The 22,781-nt window shown below is 43.9% G+C and overlaps 1 protein-coding gene and 1 pseudogene across 1 annotated transcript; both read right to left on the minus strand.

Moving 5' to 3' along the window:
• Nucleotides 1–1,676: 1,676 nt before the first annotated feature.
• LOC139262652 (ferritin heavy chain-like) lies at nucleotides 1,677–6,907 on the minus strand (annotated as a pseudogene).
• A 9,987-nt stretch (nucleotides 6,908–16,894) lies between these two features.
• On the minus strand, nucleotides 16,895–18,671 carry LOC139262226 (ferritin heavy chain, oocyte isoform-like). Its single transcript, XM_070877371.1, has 4 exons — nucleotides 18,570–18,671; nucleotides 17,897–18,043; nucleotides 17,400–17,525; nucleotides 16,895–17,050 (listed from the first exon to the last, which is right to left on the minus strand). The coding sequence occupies exons 1-4, from the start codon at nucleotides 18,669–18,671 to the stop codon at nucleotides 16,895–16,897; spliced, it is 531 nt and encodes a 176-aa protein (XP_070733472.1).
• Between the last annotated feature and the right edge of the window lie 4,110 nt (nucleotides 18,672–22,781).

Here is a 22,781-nt window from a genome sequence, read left to right on the forward strand (position 1 = left end):
CTCAAAATACCGACAGGGAAAAACCTATCATAGCAGCCCTGCCAGCATCGGTAAGTATGAAGACCTGCAAAAAGGCAAGTTAAAGTTTTTATTTTTAAATTCTTTTTCAGTGATTTGATAGATAAGTGCCTTGTAAATGTTGTGAGTTTTTTCTTTTTCCAATTTATTTTTTGGTCGTTTTCCACCGTCCCAAGGCCTCTCTCGCAGTGGTATCAGCCTCGGACTGAAGTTGGCGAGGATCGCAGTTTGCGCCATGAATCCTCGTGCAACGCCAATTTTAACCGATGAGAAATTAAAATTCCGGCCTGCTAGTGATGCGAAAAAGCACATTTTGCCTAAAAAAAAAGATTTTTGCTGAAACCCGAATTTCTAGCCCATTTGTTTATGAATTGAGGGATTTGGCCTTCGCGCCAAGGATGGTGTGTGGGGGTGGAGCAAATGATTTTCCAGAGAAATGTGTTTAACTTTTTGGGCCTTTTGCTTTGTGCATTTCAAGAAATACATTTACTCCTTTCCGAAACTTTATATATTTTTGGAGTAGGACACATATATTCCTTCTATACCTTTCTCACATGAGCCTCGGTCGTGCTATTTGATCATGATGGGAGCGGGCGGAAGAGAAGCTGGCCCAGAACCATGGGAACGAGAGAATCCACACTAACTAATGAAGCGGGGTCAGCAAGCTGATGTCACTAATATTTTCCCTCCTCACCCAATTGTAGTCCCCGGAGTTCAATGTACTCATAGATTGGTCTGTACAGCAGTTTCTGCTTTACAGAAAGTCTACAGCAGCAGTGGTGAGTTCCATCACTGAATTACCTGCAGTAATAACTGCACAGGATTTATAGCAACTACTTAATACAAACAGCTCTTCCCAGGGCAGATACACTTAATAGAATGCTACAGACCCAAAGCTAGACAGGGGGATTAGATTGGATAGCTCGTGGTGGACTGGCATGGACACAGTGGGCAAAAATGGCCACCTTCCATACTAAATTTCTATGATTCCGTAATCCAGGACTTCACTAAAATAAAATGGCATAATTAAGTGCCCAGAAGACATTCCCTGTGTTTAACACATTACAGCAAATGTGTAGTTTGTTGTATTGAGTTGTCATTTGTGAGACACAGAGAGAGACACAGAGAGAGACCACTAGTGGGAATGGATATTTTTATTCAGCTGTCAAGACCCTATCCTCCAAGTTATCGCTCTAAACCTTACCACCACTAGGACACTCCTTAACCCCAACCCTTGACCATGCTTTGTCACTCAATCAATTGTCTGAGCACCCCCACCCCCCTTGAATGTTTCAGGTCTTACAAAACAAGTCTGAATATCCCAGTCAATTGCCATTACAACCAAGGAAAAACAAACTTAATTGGACTAAATCCCAGAACACTGTTGCACAGCTCAGTGTAATTCTTGTTTTATGTAAACCACATTATGTTGATTGATTGAATAGTTGCTTATTTTTTCAAACATGCAAAGAGACAAAACCCAGTCCAATGTTGAACAGTTTATTTACAGTTATGTTACATTTCACATCAGGATCGCAGGTCTCACAGCTTCTTGTAAAAAGTCACAAATCATCACTCACTATAGGATTGGGGGGTGGGGGAGGGAGGTAATTATATAAATACAAGTACTAAACAATAAGCTTGATCCAATAGTCAGTTTAGTCACACTCCCACTGGGTGTGCTTGTCAAACAGGTACTCTCCCAGGCCATTCTCAGGGGCTCCCAGTCTCTTCAGGTTGGTGATGTGATCTCCCAGCTTCTTGATCATCTTCACTTGTTCGTTCAAGTAGTGAGTCTCCAGGAAGTCACACAACTGAAAGAGGGAAACTAGTTCTGTCCCGCAGCAAATATCAAGGAATATCAGCTTCCCCTTCAGAGTTTGATTTTAATGCTCTTGAGCTGCAGGATAATCAAGTGGTGCAATTGAGATTGATGGAATTACTGCATCATTGGATTAAATTTGCTGCACAATAGGTGTTCAGATCCTGCGATCACAGACACATTTACTAGTTACTGTCCACAGTAGGCCAACTTCCCACGTCCCTTCCCACTGCTCCCCAACATAAAATGGAGAGACACCAACACAAAGCTATTGGGCATGGAGATCTTTTAATTAGGCTCAAGGACAAGGTTTCAGATTTTTGTAAGATGTCTTTTGTTTCTGAAAGACTTTGACTATCTGCCTTTAATAAATGGAGATTTATATAAACCCAGTTATTTCATTTGGTATAAATGTTTTAGGTAACCTTCCACTCCCTTCAAAAAAAATATAAACAGATGGGTCCGGATTTTGCGTTGAGAATAATGTTATCATCATCATCATAGGCAGTCCCTCAGAGTCGAGGATGACTTGCTTCCACTCTAAAAGTGAGTTCTCAGGTGACCAAGGAGCCCAATGTGGGACCTACAGTCTATGAGACAGATGGGGCAGACAGTGGTTGAAGGAAAGAGTGTGTGGGGAGCCTGGGTTGACACACGCTCCTTCTGCTGTCTACGCTTGGTTTCTGCTTGCTGCTTGTTCTCAGCGATGGGATTCGAGTCGAGGTGCTCAGCGCCCTCCCCGATGCTCTTCCTCCACTTTGGGCAGTCGTGGAGCTGTTGGCCCTCACCATTATGGAGTAAATCAAACAGCAACATTTGGAGTACGTAATTGCTGTCCGAGTTACTCTGCTCCTCCACAGGTTGCGCTATAACAGTATCAATAGACGCGGCATTGAAATCCAAGGGTGTGAAGTTGTGGTGCTTACCTACTGGTTATCCACTAAATATGGCAGAGAAGGTAGGGCTGGTGCAATCAGGTGTAAGTGAATTTTTAAACAGTGTCATAAGTCATAATTAGTGCCAAACAACCTCTCTGCCACTGAATTTAATTTTACAAGTGGGGAGTCTCATTCCTTCAGAATGTAATTAGTGTTGTTCATTTAAATCTAATTTTTACTTCCTGGTTTAGACTCTGTGGGGGAGGGGGTGAATTTTAACCCCAATAAATGGGTGAGTGGGTCAGGTGGGAGGTTAAAGTGTTAAAAATTTGAATCCCGATTCCAACCCGCCTCCAACCCACACACTTCAGGTTTTAATGGAAGCGGAACATGAGGCTCTCCGGTGACAGGTTGGCACTTTAAATATTATGAGAGACTGCACGCCTCATTTTGAATCTCCTTTTTAAATTTAGCTCTGGCTGGTTGGGTTTCCAAGAACTTGGGTAAACCTGCCAGCTAAAGGAAGGCAAGGATTGCTGGATCCAGGAGGGAAGTGCCATTCTTCTTCGTCCTTCCGAACCTCAGCCCACACGCCGGCTTCTAATCCTTGGCCTTTGACCGGCACTGCCCCCGGCATTCCTATCCGACCCTCCCACCCCCCTCAAACAGTGGCAGAATTAGAGGATGTGGGCCCCAATGCAAACATAGATCAAGGGCCCCTCAATCTCTACCACAACTTATATAAAGAAAAAATAAGAAAATCCAAAATAAATTATATGTCTTTAATACAATGTTCTTGAACATGTGATAAAGTTCTGTTGAATTCATATTTATTTTAACACATGCATACATAAAAATAAAATTGAGGAAAAAAATTTAAATATTTTCTTCCAAGATTGCACAGTGGCGAAGTCATCAATAACTTTTGAAACATCCATACGTTCCGCTTTTTCTGCTTCTATAATAAAGAGAGCCAGCTGTGACAATCGCTCTTGACCCATAGAATTTTGAAGGTAGTTTTTTTATTATCTTCATCTTTGAAAATGTTCGTTCCGCAGATGCCACCATAACAGGAATCTTCAAAAAAATAATCAGTAGCGAACAAACTTCAGAGTAACTCATGCTCATGTCATCGAAGTTAATTAATGCTAGTTTTGCTAATTCTCTGATGGTGTTGATCTTTTCAATTTCTGCTCTCAACGTGTTGCAAAAAGCAATAGTTGGAGGGTTAAGGATTCCGATAAATCATTACAATATTGCTTTTGCACTTTGTGCATTTTCATTTCTTCATTCAGACATGTTCAGTAATATTTTCAGAGTTAGAAATAGAAATAAGTCAGCGATAGTGTTTAATCCTTCAAATCTGTTCTGGAGCTGACTAACTACAATGTCAACTGTTCAGTAGAAGACGTTTATCTTGAAATTGAAATTTTCTTGTGCATTTTAAATCGGTGGTCTTGCGCAAGCTCGTCGTGAAATTTCAGGTGTATTCGGTTTCTCCTACTTTTGAATTCAGTTGGGGCACCCCATTTTTCAGCAACTTCTTTCGCCTCCTCTAAAGTCACTTCGAATTCATTTCGAAGCTCCAACAACTCGTCAAAATTACACAAAAATAGCTAATGAACAACAAGAAACAATAATTAAAAATTATAACAGTGGAAACTGTCACAGGACGGGAGAGTGGAGAGCACCAGTTCCAACTGTGACAGGACAGAGAGTGGAGAGCACCAGTTCCAACTGTCACAGGACGGGAGAGTGGAGAGCACCAGTTCCAACTGTCACAGGACGGGAGAGTGGAGAGCACCAGTTCCAACTGTCACAGGACGGGAGAGTGGAGAGCACCAGTTCCAACTGTCACAGGACGGGAGAGTGGAGAGCACCAGTTCCAACGGTCACAGGACAGGAGTGGAGAGCTCCAGTTCCAACTGTCACAGGACGGGAGAGTGGAGAGCTCCAGTTCCAACTGTCACAGGACAGAGAGTGGAGAGCTCCAGTTCCAACGGTCACAGGACAGAGAGTGGAGAGCACCAGTTCCAACTGTCACAGGAGCATCCAGTCATGCCCCGGTAACTGCCTCCAAAGGAAGTGGAGTGTGGGAAATTGCACTCCGCTTCCATTGAGGGGTGGTAAGGCCAATTCTACGGCGGGAGCAGGACTTCCACACTGCAGGGCTAAAATTCCCGGCCCCAGAAGGTTACCGCCCCCAAGGTGGGAGCCTGTGCAGGGAGGCAGAGGGGAGTGGAGGGGAGACGGGGGCAGGGGATGGAGAGGAGAGTGGTGGGGTGGGTGTGCGGAGAAACCCAGGGCAGGGGACAGGAGGGGCCACATTGCAGCGGAGGTCTGGGGGGGGTGGGGGGGGGGCGGCAAAGTGTGTTGGAGGGGCGGGCCTGGGGGCTCTGTGCCTCGGTGCAGGGAGTGTTCAGAGTGGGGTGGACGGGTTGACTGCGCAAATGGCGGTTGGTGGATGTGGTGTGGTTGGCGTCACGGGGGCGTGGCTCCGGGGTGGCCGGGGCTGGGGTAGTGTTCCCGGTGTTGGGTGGGTCCGGAGCAGAGGGGTGGCAGGCTCTTGGGATGGGGGGGTGGGCTGTTTGGGACTGGGATTGGAAGAAACTTCTTCACTCGGAGAGTTGTTGGCCTGTGGTGTTCCCTGCCGCGGAGAGTTGTTGATGCCAGTTCATTGGATGTGTTCGGGAGGGAGTTGGATGTGGTCCTTGCAGCTGGGGGGGGTCGGCGGGGTGCTGGGGTGGGTGATCAGCCATGATCTTGTTGAAGGGTAGTGCAGGCTCGAAGGGCCAAATGGCCTACTCCTGCACCTATATTCTATGTTTCCATGTTTCACAATCTCAGCCCAAATTAAATTATTAAGAACTTACATGAGGATCAGTGCTCCCAGTGGAGAGTTTGTACAGATCCAGCAGACTCTGGTTCATATTTTTCTCCATCTGCAGAGCTCTCTGCATCGCCTCCAGACATTTGCTCCACTCATCCTGCTCTGGTTTCTGGAAAGAAAGAACATTCTAATAGTTCACCAACACCGGATTAAATAAACAAACATTTCAAGCAAATTAGGGGTGCAATCAAAAGTCTAGATTACCATGAACCCATTTGCTAGAATATAAAATTGCCATTAACCTATAGCAAGCATTAGAGTCATATTGATAAGACAAATAGCTTGGAAGTATTTAACAGAAAGCACATGGGGAGAAAGGAATAGAACAATATGCTGATCGGGTTAGAGGAAGCATGCTCGTGTGGAATATAAAAACCAGCACAGTCCAGCTTGGCCAACTGGCTTGTGTGCTGTAAATTAGAAACAATTTTTTGGCAATGCATTGGGAACATTCAGTCTAATGGGAGCCAGACAGAAGGCCACTCCTTTATGGAGTCCAACCTTAATATCTGCCAAAATGATCCGTCCTCCACGCCGATTCTGGAATTGCATCAGTCTCAGCATGCTCACGTTCCTCGTGTGACTGCCCCTTGAAGAACTCCGAAAACTGACGCAGGGCAACAGCATCCCGGTCAAAGTAGAAGGATAAGAATAATAATATTTAGGTATTATATTGCAGACACATCACATGTACTATACATATATCACCTCAATATTGTGCTTTCTTTCAAAGGGTTCAAAGTCTCACTAAACTTGTATGTACATGGTCATGGAAACAATATGTTCATACCCTATGCAATAATAAATCTTGGCCCAACATCAATGACTTTTTTTTGCAGGGAGGAGGAAGGAGGAGTGGAATGGGAAAGAAAGGTGTTCCAGATTTCCACCATACTTTCAGGAAATAATACTTGCTGACTTGCCCCCTAAATAGACTAGTTCTAATTTTAAGATTACATCCCCTCATTGCAAAGGTAAAGTACAGAAAGTCCATGGAGTCACATAGAATGAGGATACAAATTCTGAATTTCATGCATTAAGTGCAGAATGTATTCCAAATAAACTTCAACAAGCTCAAGAGAGCTCAGGAAAGTGACGCATTAAGATTCAAGATACTCAGAATAGGTAGGCTGGATATAACACAGAATTTAGTAAATTCACATTACATCACCTCCATTGTGAAGTGGTCAAAAATACAAAACTCACCACAGAAAGATAAATATAGGAGGAATAAAGCTCCATGTTGACCTGCTTGTTGACAGCAACCTCACAGTCCTGGTGGTAGTTCTGAGAAACCATTTTGATTATTTTTCACAAATCTAAACTTTGTTGAAGCAACAAGCTAAAATTTAACTAACCTCAAACTCCTGTATTTATACTGCTGGATAATCCAAGGCGTGGCAGCCTAGAGGATGAGTGACAGTCCTCAATACCCAATCAGAAGTTCTTGCCTCTCAGAGCACCAATCAACTAAAGGGAGGAGGGGGATGGACTCCCAGAGCCAGTTAGATGTTTGAGGAATGAGTATCATTGGCTGACAACTCAATGAGGATCTCAATTGTCCTAACTTTCCTCAAACACAGTTCATATATTCAACATCACAGGTTTAAATTAATCCTCTACTCTTTCAGCTAATCAAGAGGGAAAAACTTATAAGTGCCCCTTTATGAGGGGGAATAAACAATATGTTCCAAATCTGAGAAAACTAACATAAAAACTTTTCAAATTATAATTTAGATCCGTGTGTCCACGTTGCACTCAAGTCCCTCGAGTGCCCACTGACCACGGAAAGCCTCAATCACACAACAAGCACCGCGTGCTCCCTCTCCAGGGACATAGAAACATAAAAACATAGAAATATAGAAATTAGGTGCAGGAGTAGGCCATTTGGCCCTTTGAGCCTGCATCACCATTCAATAAGATCATGGCTGATCATTCTGTCAGTACCCTTTTCCTGCTTTCTCTTCATACCCCTTGATCCCTTTAGCCGTAAGAGCCATATCTAACTCTCTCTTGAGTATATCTAATGAACTGACATCAACAACTCTCTGCGGTAGGGAATTCCACAGGTTAATAACTCTCTGAGTGAAGAAGTTTCTCCTCATCACAGTCCTAAATGGCCTACCCCTTATCCTAAGACTGTGTTCCCTGGTTCTAGATTTCCCCATCATTGGGAACATTCTTCCCGCATCTAGCCTGTCCAGTCCCGTCAGTTTCTATGAGATCCCCTCTTATCCTTCTAAACTCCAGTGTATAACGGCTCAGTTGATCCAGTCTCTCCTCATATGTCAGTCCCGCCATCTCAGGAATCAGTCTGGTGAACCTTCGCTGCACTCCCTCAATAGCAAGAATGTCCTTCCTCAGATTAGGAGACCAAACCTGAACACAATATTCCAGGTGAGGCCTCACCAAGGCCCTATACAACTGCAGTAAGACCTCCCTGCTCCTATACTCAAATCCCCTAGCTATGAAGGACAACATACCATTTGCCTTCTTCACCGCCTGCTGTACCTGCATGCTAACTTTCAATGACTGATGAACCATGACACCCAAGTCTCATTGCACCTCCCCCTTTCCTAATCTGCCTCCATTCAGATAATATTCGACCATCGTGTGTTTGCTCCCAAAGTGGATAACCTCACATTTATCGACATTATACTGCATCTGCGATGCATTTGCTCACTCACCTAACCTGTCCAAGTCACCCTGCAGCCTTTTAGTGTCCTCCTCATAGCTCACACCGCCACCCAGTTTAGTGTCATCTGCAAACTTGGAGATATTACACTCAATTCCTTAATCTAAATCATTAATGTATATTGTAAGTAGCTGGGGTTCCAGCACCGAGCCCTGCAGCACTCCACCAGTTACTGCCTGCCATTCTGAAAAGGACCCGTTTATCCCGACTCTCTGCTTCCTGTCTGCCAACTAATTCTTTATCCACGTCAGTACATTACCCCTAATACCATGTGCTTTCTTGCGTGGGACCTTGTCAAAAGCCTTTTGAATGTCCAAAAACACCACATCCACTGGTTCACCCTTGTCCACTCTAGTAGTTACATCCTCAAAAAATTCCAGAAGATTTGTCAAGCATGATTTCCCTTTCATAAATCCATGCTGACTTGGACCGATCCTGTCACTGCTTTCCAAATGTGCTGCTATTTCATCTTTAATAATTCATTCAAACATTTTCCCCACTACTGATGTCAGGCTAACCGGTCTATAATTACCCATTTTCTCTCAACCACCATTTTTTAAAAGTGGTGTTAGATCAGCTACCCTCCAGTCCATAGGAACTGATCAGAGTCAATAGATTGTTGGAAAATGATCACCAATGCATCCACTATTTCCATGGCCACTTCCTTAAGTACACTAGGATGCAGACTATCAGGCCCCGGGGAATTATTGGCCTTCAGTCCCATCAATTTCCCGAACACAATTTCCCGCCTAATAAGGATATCCTTCAGTTCCTCCTTCTCATTAGACCATCGGTTCCTGACTAATTCCGGAAGGTTATTGGTGTCTTCCTTTGTGAAGATAGAACCAAAGTAATTGTTCAACTGGTCTGCCATTTCTTTGTTCCCCATTATAAATTCACCTGAATCTGATTGCAAGGGGTCCACGTTTGTCTTCACTAATCTTTTTCTATTCACATATCTATAGAAGCTTTTGCAGTCAGTTTTTATGTTTTCGGCAGGCTTCCTCTCATACTCTATTTCCCCCCTCTTAATTAAACATTTTGTCTTTGTTTCTATGTCCTCCTCTGCTGAATTCTAAATTTCTCCCAGTCCTCAGGTTTGCTGCTTTTTCTGGTCAATTTATATGCCTCTTCCTTGGATTTAACACTATCCTTAATTTCCCTTGTTAGCCACGGTTGAGCCAACTTCCCCGTTTTATTTTTACTCCAGACAGGTATGTAAAATTGTTGAAGTTCATCCATGTGATCTTTAAATGTTTGCCTTTGCCTATCCAAAGTCAACCCTTTAAGTATCATTTGGCAGTCTATTCTAGCAAATTCACGCCTCATACCATTGAAGGTACCTTTCCTTAAGTTCAGGACCCTCATCTCTGAATTAAGTGTGTCACTCTCCATCTTAATAAAGAATTCTACCATATTATCATCACTCTTCCCCAAGGGGCCTCCCACAACAAGATTGCTAATTAGTCCTTTCTCATTACACATCACCCAGTCTAGGATGGCTAACCCTCTAGTTGGTTCCTCAACATATTGATCCAGAAAATCATCCCGAATACACTCCAGGAAATCCTCCTCCACCGTTTTGCTACCAGTTTGATTAGTCGAATCTATATGTAGATTAAAGTCGCCCATGATAACTGCTGTACCTTTATTGCACGCATCACTAATTTCTTGTTTGATGCTGTCTCCAACCTCACTACTATTGTTTGGTGGTCTGTACACAACTCCCACTAGCGTTTTCTGCCCTTTGGTATTCCGCAGCTCCACCCATAATGTTTCCACATCATTCAAGCTATGGTCCTTGCTTACTATTATGTTAATTTCCTCTTTAACTAGCAGTGCGACCCCACCTCATTTTCCTTTCTGTCTATCCTTCCTGAATGTTGAATACCCCTGGATGTTGAGTTCCCAGCCTTGGTCACCCTGGAGCCATGTCTCCGTGATGCCAATTACATCATATTCATTAATTGTTGGCAGTGCAGTTAATTCATCCACCTTATTAAGAATACTCCTCGCATTGAGGCACAGAGCCTTCAGTCTTAACTTTTTAACACACTTTGCCTTTTTGGAATTTGGTTGTAATGTGGCCCCTTTTGAATTTTGCCTTGGGTTTCTCTGCCCTCCACGTTTACTTTTCTTCTTTCGATCTTTTGCTTCTGCCTCCATTCTACTTCCCTCTGTCTCCCTGCATAGGTTCCCATCCGCCTGCCATATTAGTTTAACTCCTCCCCAACAGCAATAGCAAACACTCCCCCTAGGACATTGGTCCCGGTCCTGCGCAGGTGCATACCGTCCCGTTTGTACTGGTTCAACTCCCCCAAAACCGGTTTCAATGTCCCAGGAATTTGAATCCCTCTCTTCTGCACCACTCCTCAAGCCACGTATTCATCTGAGCTATCCTGCGATCCTACTCTGACTGGCACGTAGCACTGGAAGCAATCCTGAGATTACTACCTTTGAGGTCCTACTTTTTAATTTAACTCCTTGCTACTTAAATTCATCTTGTGGGACCTCATCTCGTTTGTTACCTATATCGTTGGTACCTAGATGCACCACGACAACTGGCTGTTCACCCTCCTGCTCCAAAATGTCCTGCAACCGCTCCGAGACATCCTTGACCCTTACACCAGGGAGGAAACATAACATCCTAGAGTCTCGATTACGGCCGCAGAAACATCTATCTATTCACCTTACAATAGAATTCCCTACCACTATGGCCCTCCCACTCTTTTTCCTGCCCTCCTGTACAGCAGAGCCACCCACGGTGCCATGGACTTGGCTGCTGCTGCCTTCCGCTGATGAGTGAGCCCCCCCAACCCTATCCAAAACAGTTTATCTGTTTTGGAGGGGGATGACCGCAGGGGACCTCTGCACTATCTTCCTTCCACTGCTCTCCCTGTTGGTCATCCATTCCCTCTATGGCTGTGTAACTTTTACCAGCGGTCTGACCAACTCACTAAACGTGCTATTCAGGATATCCTCAGCATCGCGGATGCTCCAGGGTGAATCCTCCTGCAGTTCCAGTGCCGCAATGCAGTCTGTCAGGAGTTGCAGCAGGACACACTTCCCGCACTTGTAGTCGTCAGGGACACTGGAAGTGTCCGAGTTCCCACATAGCACAGGAGGAGCATAACACATGTCTGAGCTCTCCTGCCATGACTTAACCCCTAGATTGACTTAAATTGGTAAAAACAATGATAAAGCTTACCAACTGATAAGGAAAATAAAAGAAAAACTACTCACCAATCACCAGCCAAACACTTACCCCCTTGGCTGTGACGTCACCTTTCGATTTCTTTCTCCTTCTTTGTTTACCTTCTGCCCCTGCTGCAGCTGCACCAGCTGAGCCTCTCTGACTACCTCACCGACTGCCTCACTGGCTGGCTTCCTCCTCGAACTCCCGCCTCCTGTTCGAACTCCCCGGACTCCCGACTGTTGGGCCTTTATAGGCCGCTGGCTGTTTGAACTCCCGCCTGCTCGAACTCCTGTGTGACCGTAGTCTTTTATTGCAGGTCTGCCGAGTGCCTCTCCAACCTGTGATGGCTTCTTAAATACCTGTGCTCCCAAGGGATTATGGGGTTCCTTGGGTCTCCAGGGAATGAGCCGTCTGGGAGCTGTGCAGAGGAAATATAAGTCCACGTTAATAACAGGTATATCAAGTTGAAAAGAGTGGCTAAAGTAAATGTTGGTCCCTTAGTGGATGAGACAGGGGAATTAGTAATGGGGAACATGAAGATGTCAGAAACTGAACAAATATTTTGTATCAGTCTTTTCGGTAGAGGACACTAACAATATCCCAACAGTGGATAGTCAAGGGTCTATAGTCGGAGAGGAACTTAACACAATCACTAAGGAGGTGGCACTCAGTAAGATAATGGGGCTAAAGGCAGATAAATCCCCTGGACCTCAAGGCTTGTATCTTAACGTTTAAGAAAAGTAGTGGCAGGGAGTGTGGAGACATTGGTTGTAATTTACCAAAATTCCCTGGAGTCTTGGAAGGTCCCAGCAGATTGGAAAACTGCAAATTTAACGTCCGTCTGTAAAAAAAGAGGCAGACAAAAAGCAGGAAACTATAGACCAGTTAGCCTAACATCTGTGGTTGGGAAAATGTTGGAGTCCATTATTAAAGAAGCAGTATTCGGACATTTGGAAAAGCAAAATTCGGTCCGGCAGAGTCAGCATGGATTTATGAAGGGGAAATCATGTTTGATAAATTTGCTGAATTCTTTGAGGATTTAACGAACAGGGTGGATAAAGGGGAACCAGTGGACGTGGTGTATTTGATCTTCCAGAAGGCATTTGACAAGGTGTCACTAAAAAGGTTACTGCACAAGATAAAAGTTCACGGGGTTGGGGGTAATATATTAGCATGGATAGATGATTGGCTAACCAACAGAAAACAGAGAGTCAGGATAAATGGTTCATTCTCTGGTTGGCAACCAGTAACTAGTGGGGTGCCGCAGGGATCAGTGCTGGGACCCCAACTATTTGCAATCTATATTAACGACTTGGAAGAAGGGACTGAGTGTACCGTAGCCAAGTTTGCTGATGATACAAAGATGGGAGGAAAAGCAATGTGTGAGGAGGACACAAAAAATCTGCAAAAGGACATAGGCAGGCTCAGTGAGTGGGCCAAAATTTGGCAGATGGAATATAATGTTGGAAAGTGTGAGGTCATGTACTTTGGCAGAAAAAAATCAAAGTACAAGTTATTATTTAAGTGGGGAATGATTGCAAAGTGCTGCAATACAACGGGACCTGGGGAGTACTTGTGCATGAAACACAAAAGGATAGTATGCAGGTACAGCAAGTGACCAGGAAGGCCAATGGAATCTTGGCCTTTATTGCAAACGGGATGGATTATAAAAGCAGGGAAGTCATGCTACAGCTATGCAGGATATTGGTGAGGCCACACCTGGAATACTGTGTGCAGTTTTTGTTTCCATATTTACTTTGGAGGCAGTTCAGAGAGGATTCACTAGGTTGATTCCAGAGATGAGGTGGTTGACTTATGAGCAGGTTGTGCCTCTACTCATTGGAATTTGGAAGAATGAGAGGTGATCTTATCGAAACGGATAAGATTATGAGGGGGCTTGACAAGGTGGATGCAGAGAGGATGTTTCCACTGATGAGGGAGACTAGAACCAGAGGGCGTGAACTTAGAATAAGGGGACGCCCATTTAAAACAGAGAGGAGGAGAAATTTCTTCTCTCAGAGGGTTGTAGATCCGTGGAATTCACTGCCTCAGGGAACTGTGGAAGCTGGGACATTGAATAAATGTTGAGACAGAAATAGACAGTTTCTTAAACAATAAGAGGTTAAGGGGTTATGGGGAGCAGGCTGGGAAGTGGAGCTGAGTCCATGATCAGATCAGCCATGATCTTATTGAATGGCGGAGCAGGCTCGGGGGCCATATGGCCTACTCCTGTCCCTATTTCTTATGTTCTTATGTTCTTATGTAAGTCATGCTTGAATATAAATACTCATCTAGGCCTATATCAATTTAATAGGCTACAATTTGGTGTTTTTCCACCCCTGCCATATTCTAAGGGGTGATGAACCAGATTTTGCAAGGTATTGGAGGGGTTGTATGTTTTTTAGAATACATACTAATTTCATCACCAAATAGGCAAATTCATAACATATTGAATTAAGTTCTCAAATGGCTGGAGAAGCACCGAGTATAAGTGACTGCTTGCATGTGTGAGTTATTTCAAAACTCAGTGGAGTACTTAGGGTAGAGTAGACAAAGATGGTTTACATCCAACCAAGGGATGCAATCAGAAATGCACCCACTCCCCAAGAATGTCACTGAACTTCGATCATTTTTGGGTCTTTTGAATGATAATGGGAAGTTCCTACCAAATTTGGCTACAGTGTTACATCCACTGAATGAACTAGTGAAAAAACAGGTCCATTTGAAGTTGTCAGAAGAATGCGCACAGCATTCAAGGAGTGTAAAAGCCAATTGGTAGACAGCACCGTGTTAGTTCACTTTAATGTATCTAAGGAGATCAAGCTAGCATGTGACGCTTCTCCACATGGAGTTGAGGCAGTGATCTCTGATGTACTATCTGCCGGTACACTCACGGTCTTCCACGAGAGTTAGGGACTGGAGGGAACAAAATTTTAAACTGATTTGTTTAACGGCCAAAGTTTCATTTGTTTATTTGTCGGTTCTAGTGCCCCCTTTTAACGGGGACGGTCAATGATTTATGGTTTCACTTAAAATAGTTGTACGATATAGTGTGGAGGAGGGACCAATTGCTTTTGCTTCACGCATTCTCAGTGCCAGTGACCGTAATTATTTGCAAATCGAAAGGGAAGGTTTGGCATTACTTTTTGGGGTCAAGAAGTTCCACAAATACTTGTACGGTCGTAAGTTTACCATCGTTACAGACCATATGCCTCTGACAGCAATCCTCCATCCAAAGTCCCCAGTTCCAACATTAGCTGCAGCCCAAATGCTGAGTTGGGCTTTGATTTTGTCCACATATACATATGATATGGAATACAGACGATCAGCTGATCACAGTAATGCTGATGCTATATCTAGATTGTCTTCCCCATCACAAGTTACGCCCGATAGGGACAAAGCGTTCGATTTTTCATACAACTATTTTAGTTGAAGACAATAATCAAGTGCCCCCTGATTAAAGGGGGGGGGCATACTCCAAAAAATTTTCAGGTGCCCCCTGGTTCCCCCCCCCCCCTCCGCCCCAAGGGCACCAAAACACAAATAATTGCCCCCTGGCGAAAAGGGTGGCGGGGGCACTAAAACTGACAAACATAGACAAATTAAACTTTAAGCAATAATAATCAAATTAAAATTTGGTTGCCAGGGTAATGATGCACTCTAGTCCCTCCGGCGCCCACCTCTCACGGAAGGCCGCGAGCGTACCGATGGACATTGCATGCTCCATCTCCAGGGACACCCTGGCTTGGATGTAACCGCAGAGGAGAGGCAGGCAGTCGGGCTGAATGACCCCCTGCCCTGACCAGCTGATAGGCCCCTTGGCCATTCCCAGGAGCAGTCCGACGACGAGGCCTTCCGACCTGCCCACTTCCCTCCGCACAGGGTGTCCAAAGTTCAGGAGTGTGGGACTGAAGTGCAACCAGAATTTGAGGAGCAGCCCTTTCAAATAATGGAACTTGATTTTTCAAACATTGATGAATGCCAGTCACAGTTGGAGAGATTGGAAGAGCAACCAAACGTGACCCAGTTATGTCAAAGGTGTATGATTACATCGCAAATGTCAGGCCAAACCAGGTAACTGACAATGTTATTCATCTATTCTTCATAGGAATGAATTATCAGTCAATAAAGATTGTATCGATAATTAACTAAATTCAGGTCCAAATTATTAGATCTTCATGACCAGCACCTGGGATTGCGCTTGACAAAGTTTTGCACGTAGTTACTTATGGTGGCCAGCTCTAGATAAAAATATAGAGTGCATCGTCAATCAGTGTACAACTTGTCAATCAACAAGCAAGAAACCACCATCAGTACCATTATAGCCATGGAAATTACCTCCCAGTGTATGGCAAAGGTTTCATACCAAAGTTGCTGAGCTAGAAAGATACCAATCTTGCATTGCAATTGTTAGCTATTCAAAGTGGGTCAAGGTGTTGCCAATGAAGAAAATAGACAGTTTGCAAAGATTATTTTCTTCATTTGGCCTCCCAGAAGAAATTGTGTCTAAGAATTTGCACAATTCACAAGCAAAAATGGTGAGAACCATATTAAAGTTGCACCATACCACCCTGCATCAAATGGTATAGCAGAGCTCAGTACAAATTGCAAAATATGCCCTCATCAAACCAATGTTGGGTCCAAATCCAAAGAAATTAGTTGTCATTGGACCACAAATTCATTAATTTTCTAATTACATATTATACCCCTCATACAACTACTGGTAGAACACCAGCAGAGTTGTTTCTCAAACGACCGCCACAAACCAGATTCACATTGTTAAAACAAAACTTCGCACAACTCTGATTTACTGAGAAATGTTCCGAGTATAAACATGTTACAGCAACTTGGATTTTGTTGTATTGAGTAGTCATTTATGTAACGGTAGAGAGAATGCTCACTAGTGGGAACAGGTTTTTTTTTTTAAATTTATTTTCTTTTAATTCCACTGTCTAGGTCCCAAGCTCTGCTGTTCCCTCTCTAAACCTATTTAAGACACACCCTAAAACCTATCTGACCATGCTTTGTCCCTCAGTCAATAGCTCATGTGGCTGTTAATGGTCTGAATACACCCATGAACATTTTAGACCTTGCAACAGTTGTCGGAATATGCGACTTACATGACCATTACACCAGATGAAAAACAAATTGCATAGGACTGAATCCCATAACACTATTGCACAACTCAAGTGTAATTCTTGTCTGATGTAAAACAAGTTAATTGCTTATTTTTCATCCACTCAAAAAAGGAGACAAAACCCAGTCCAATGTTGAACAGTTTATTTACATTTCACATCAAGCACCCAGGTCTCACAGCTAGTTGTACAAAGTCAGAAGCTATCATTCCCTACACGATATTTTTAATTATACAAATACTGTACACAATTGCTTGATCTCAGTCACTCTCCCCCAGGGTGTGCTTGTCAAACAGGTACTCTCCCAGGCCATTCTCAGGGGCTCCCAGTCTCTTCAGGTTGGTGGTGTAATCGCCAAGCTTCTTGATCATCTTCACTTGTTCATCCAAGTAGTGGGTCTCCAGGAAGTCACACAACTGAAGGAGAACACAGAAACAAGTTATGACAGCAGCAGATATCAAGGAATGTCAGCTTCCCCTTCAGGAATTTGGATTTTAATCCTCTTGAACTGGAGGATAGTCAAGTGGTGCAATTGCAATTGAAGGAATTACTGCATCATTAGATTAAACTTACTGCACAATAGGTGCACAGATCCTGGGACACATTTAACAGTCAGCCAACTTCCCCATCCCTTCCCACACAAAAGCCAATGAGACACTTGCACAAAGCTATTGGGCATGGAGATTTTTAATTAGGCCCAAGCACAGCTAGGTTCCACAACCTCCAACTTACCCAAAAGACAACATTAAATCATTAAGAACTTACATGAGGGTCAGTGCTCCCAGTAGAGAGTTTGTGCAGATCCAGCAAACTCTGGTTCACATTCTTCTCCATCTGCAGAGCTCTCTGCATCGCCTCCAGACCATTGCTCCACTCATCCTGCTCTGGTTTCTGGAAAGAAAGAACATTCTACATTGAACATAGAATGGATTAAACAAACATTGTAATGTATTGAAGGAAATTCAGGGTGCAATCAAAAGTCAATTTTAACATGAACCTGCATGTTAACTTAATGGCAATTTTATTTGCTATCACAAACTCTGCAGTTATATTGCTGAGGCAAATAGCTCAGATATATTGAAGTGGAAGCGAATCGAATGATATGCTGATAAAGCAAGGTGGGAGGAGGTTTGTTGGAATATAATCACCGCAAAGACCAGTTTAGCCTGTGATGTAAATTGGAACCAATTGCTTTAGCATGTATTGGGAACAATCAGTCTAAAGGGAGCCAGAGACAAGGCCACTCCATTATCAAATCCAACCTTGATGTCCGCCAAGATGATCCGTCCTCCACGGCGATTCTGGAATTTCATCAGTTTCTCAGCATGCTCACGTTCCTCATGCGACTGCCCCTTGAAGAACTCAGCAAAGTGACGCAGGGCAACATCATCCCGGTCAAAGTAGAAGGACTGCGGAGGGATCAAAAGAGTATTTGGGTGTCGTGTACAGTACATAACTTCAACCTCAATATTTTGCTTTCTTTCAAGGGTCCAAAATCTCACTGAACTGGTATATACTGTCATGGAAACAATTTTTTCATACCCATACCCAACAAAAACTACAGCCTAGTATCAGTCTTTTTAAATTTGAGGGAGATGGGACAGAAAGTGTTCCAGATTTCCACCACACTTGCAGGAAATAATACTTTGATTTCGATCTAAACGGGCTAGCTCTAATTTTAAGATTACAACCCTCATTGAAAAGGCAAGGTACGGAAATTCGATGGAGTGATATAGAAGGAGGACACAAATTCTAAATTCCATGCAATGAGTGCAGAATGTATTTCAAATAAACTTCAAAAAGTTCAAAGCACCCAGGAAAGCAAGTCATTAAGACTCAAGATACTCAGAATAGGTGGGCTGGATACAGCAGAGAATTTAGTAAATTCACAATACATAGTCTCCATTGTGAAGTGGTCTAAAATATAAAACTCACCATAGAGAGATAAACATAGGAGGAATAGAGCTCCATGTTGATCTGCTTGTTGACAGCATCCACACAGTCCTGGTGGTAGTTCTGACGCACTTGAGAAGCCATCTTGATGATTTTTTTTTTTAAAGAAATCGTAACTTTGATCAAACACAAAACTAAGCTTCAACTAAACTCAAACTCCTGTATTTATACTGAAGGATAATCCAAGCGAGGCAGCCTCGATAATGAGTGACATTCCTCATTACCCAATCAGAAGTTGCAGCCTCTCAGAGAACCAATCAAATAAAGGGAGGAGGGGGATGGACTCCCAGAACCAGTCAGATCTTTGAAGAATGAGCATCATTGGCTGACAACTCAATGAGGATCCCAATTGTGCTAACTTTCCTCAAACACAGTTCAAATATCCAGAATCAAAGATTTAATTGGATCCTCTACTCTTTAGGCTAATCAATTCATAGAATCATAGAATGGTTACAGCACAGATGAGGCCCATGCCGACTCGCAGCTGGGCCTACTGCCCTAATTGGGATGATTAAATCAGCTATCGGAAACATTTAAACCATAAGTGCCCCCTTTATAAAGGGGAAATAAACAATAAGTTCCAAATTATGACAAAACTAACATAAAAACCTTCAAAATTTTAATTTTGTTCCCTTTATCCACACTGCACTCCAGTCCCTCTGGTGGCCACTGGTCACAGAAAGCCTCCAGCATACCAGCAGACACAGCATCTTCCCTCTCCAGGGACATGCGGGCACAGACATAGCCGCAGAAGAGAGGCAGGCAGACGGAGAGAACACCCCATCGGCTGTGCTCTGCCTGGACCAGTTAATGGCCACCTTTACATCTTCTGTTGTTTGCAAGTCAGCGTCTTTTCAATAATTCTGGATGGTTCTGAGCGTTGGTCATTTGCAGGTATCTGCAGGTTTCTTGCAACATCCAAACAGATCAGTGAGTGTGCTAAGCAACTGACAGTGGGTCCGGTGAATGGAAAATGCTTGTGATGAATGTGTCAAACACAAGTGCTCAGATACTCCATCACTTCCAAGTTTAGTGAGCACCTGTACACACAGGAGCTCGAATGTGGAGGGGACCGTGGGATGTTCAGTTCTTGTTTTGTTACCATGAAATTGCAGTAACAATGAGATAGACTGTAGTCCAAAAAGAAAGCCTTGCATTTATATAGCGCCATTCATGATCTCAAGATGTTCCAAAGTGCTTTGAGGCCAATGAAGTACTTTTTGAAGCACAGTCACTGTTGTAGGAAATGCAGAGCCAATTTGCACACAGCAAGGTCCCACAAATAGCAATGTGATCATGAACACATAATCTGTTTTCAGTGATGTTGGTTGAGGAATAAATATTGGCCAGGATAACCCCCCTGCTCTTCTTCGATATAGTGTCGTGGGACCATGGGATCTTTTCTGTCCACCTGAGAGGGCAGACGAAGCCTCGGTTCAACATTTCATCCAAAAGATGGCATCTCCATCGGTGCAACATGCCCTCATTTCTGCACTGTAGTATCAGCCGAGATTTTGTGCTCAATTCTCGAGTGGCGACTCAAACCCATAATTTGCTGTCTGTGAGATGAGAGTGCTTCCCACTGAGTTCATCTGACTGATCATTGATACTAAAAGTTCTCAGTCACCCAGTCCGCCAATATCTATCTCAATCATGTGTAAAATCTCCACGCTATCCGCTTCCGGGATCCCCAGACGCATCTACTGTGTTGGTGGCTTGTGGCCTAGAACTATTAAGTTTATATTCCCACTGTTGATTTCTCTACCCTAGTCTCATTCTCTTGCATTTCCCACATTAAATGCCATTTTCCAACAGCAGCACACCTATCCAGGTCCCTTTATATTAGGTTTGCCTCACCCCAATTATTAGATTCATGCAAACTTGAAATGAAGGTTAACTGAGTGTGTTTTCTTTAATGTCTTAAATATCTGAGGAGGCACCTATTTACACCAGTACATTCCATGTATTTTACATGTGCTGTGGTAATCTGGTCTATCCGCAGAGGTTAAAGGGCAGGACGTTTGTGTCAAGCTGAAGGGATTGGGAGGATTGTGGGAAGAGAGAGAGAAACAATGTGTGCAGTGTTGGTTGTGTAGACATTGTCCCACTGGTGTGAAGAGAATATCAGTTTTTTCCTGTGTTTGCTAATGATTAATCTCTCTTGGTGTTTGACTGTCCACGGGAAAAGCACAAATGGAAAGAGGCGAGGAGAGTGGTGAATGTTTTCTGTTGGAACACGATGTCCAGTCAATATTTCTGAGCTGAGAGTTACTGATGTTTCCACAAATCTGGTCAGGGAAGGATGGGGCTGGGGCTCCATGGATATCTTCCGTTCCTCATCGGATCAGAACACTGTGGGATCAACAGGAAACAACAGGCTAAGAAAGCACATCAAAGGTGGAACACTATTGAAGGAAGAAGTAAGGAAAAGATGGACTGACACGCCTATGTTCATGTGTTACAGGCAAGTTGAGAATAACCTCTGAATTTCAGTATGGACAAAACTCAGATGAAGCTCAAAACACTGTGAGCAAGTCTCCAATTGTTTATCCGATAGAAACTTGTCTCTATTATCCAACTCTTCATTAGACCAATAAGTGACAGCTTTGGAAGTTGGGATCTAGTGCAATATTGTTCTAGGACAATGGGACCCCATGAAGGAAGTATTCAGGAGGTTATGGGGCGCAGAGCAACAACGTTCTAGTGAGAGACTAGAAATCAGCAAGGGAGACCTGTGGGGTTTCCAAGATTGCAACTGAAACTGGAAGCATTTTGAAGCCTGTAGGGTCCGGGCTGGAACACGTGTTAGAGCTGAGCACAGAGAGAGGCTGGGAAATATAAAACAAGATTGATACAAACAGCAGCAACTTGGGCCAAGTGCTGCACAGCAAGGGGAAGACAGGCTGAAGAGATGGAGAAAGCAGCCAGGTAACGATAGGAGGAACTACTGCAGATCAAATCTCACCTTGACAATTTGGATTCAGTTTAAAATTTAAAACCAACTGATCAGCGAGGTCAATGCTTCGATGCAGGGGATGTTGGCCTGAGTGAGAACACTGACGTTGATGCGCCTATCCTGCCAATGGATTTGCAGGATCTTGTGGAGTCAACGTTGGTAGTACTTCTCCAGTGTTTTGAGGTGCCTGCTACACATAGTCCATGTCTCTGAGCCATATAGGAGGCGGGTATCACCACTGCTCTGTAGACCATGAGCTTGGTGTCAGGTTTGAGGTCCTGGTCTTCAAACACTCTCTTCCTCAGGTGACCGAAGGCTGCACTGAAGGTGGTGTTGGACCTCATTGTCGATGTCTGCCCTTGTTGACAGTAGGCTCCCAATGTATGGAAAATGGTCCACATTGTCCAAGGCCTCGTCATGGATTTTAATAACCGGGGGGGCTGTGCTGTGTGGCGAGGACCTTTGTCTTACGGATGTTTAGTTTAAGGCCCATGCTCTCGTATGCCTCGGTGAAGGTGTTGATGATGGCTTGGAGTTTAGCCTCCGAGTGTGCACAGATGTAAGCATCGTCTGTGTACTGTAATTCAGTGACGGAGGATGGGACGACCTTGGATCTGGTCTGGAGGCGGCGGAGGTGGAACAGATTCCCGTTTGTCCTGTAATGTAGCTCCACTCCAGCGCTTTGTGGCAGGAAGTTTTTTTTTAAGTGCCTGATTCGTGTTGGTAACACTTTATTAAGTCAATTTAACAACATTTTTAGGGCAGTTCTAATCCTGAGCTGACCGCACTCTAGAAATGTTACAGAATAGTGCAAGACATTTGTTATATATGTAAACTTGTATATATTCTGTACAGCCACCAGACAGCACATCCTCTGGAGTCCCAAGGGATCCCATAATCCCTTGGGAGCACAGGTGTTTAAGGAGGCCTCACAGATTGGAGAGGCACTCTGGAGACCTGCAATAAAAGACTCAGGTCACACACACTTTACTTTGAACTCACAGTGTTCAGTCTGATTCTTTCGCAATGCAAAACAACTGGCGACGAGCTACAGATAGCGAACCCAAAGAGGCAGAGAACAGGGGACATCCTGGAGATATTTTTGGAGGGAGATGATCGTGATGTCTTTGTGGAGTGACATGACCAATATTTCACAGCCAAAGAGCTGGATAGAGAAGAGAACGCTGCCAAACGAAGGGCGATTCTCCTCACCGTCTGTGGGGCACCAACATATGGCC

The sequence above is a fragment of the Pristiophorus japonicus genome, chromosome 4, assembly GCF_044704955.1.
Source record: "Pristiophorus japonicus isolate sPriJap1 chromosome 4, sPriJap1.hap1, whole genome shotgun sequence".
NCBI lineage: Eukaryota > Metazoa > Chordata > Chondrichthyes > Pristiophoridae > Pristiophorus > Pristiophorus japonicus.

Bases quoted from the DNA above. Each gene is read 5' to 3' on its own strand.
- LOC139262226 (XM_070877371.1), bottom strand. From the start codon at position 18,671: ATGGCTTCTCAAGTGCGTCAGAACTACCACCAGGACTGTGTGGATGCT. The intron at 18,044-18,569 runs GTGAGTTTTATA...ATCCCTCCGCAG, and splicing joins CCTATGTTTATCTCTCTATG to TCCTTCTACTTTGACCGGGA. The intron at 17,051-17,399 runs GTAAGTTCTTAA...GTTCTCCTTCAG, and splicing joins CTGGGAGCACTGACCCTCAT to TTGTGTGACTTCCTGGAGAC.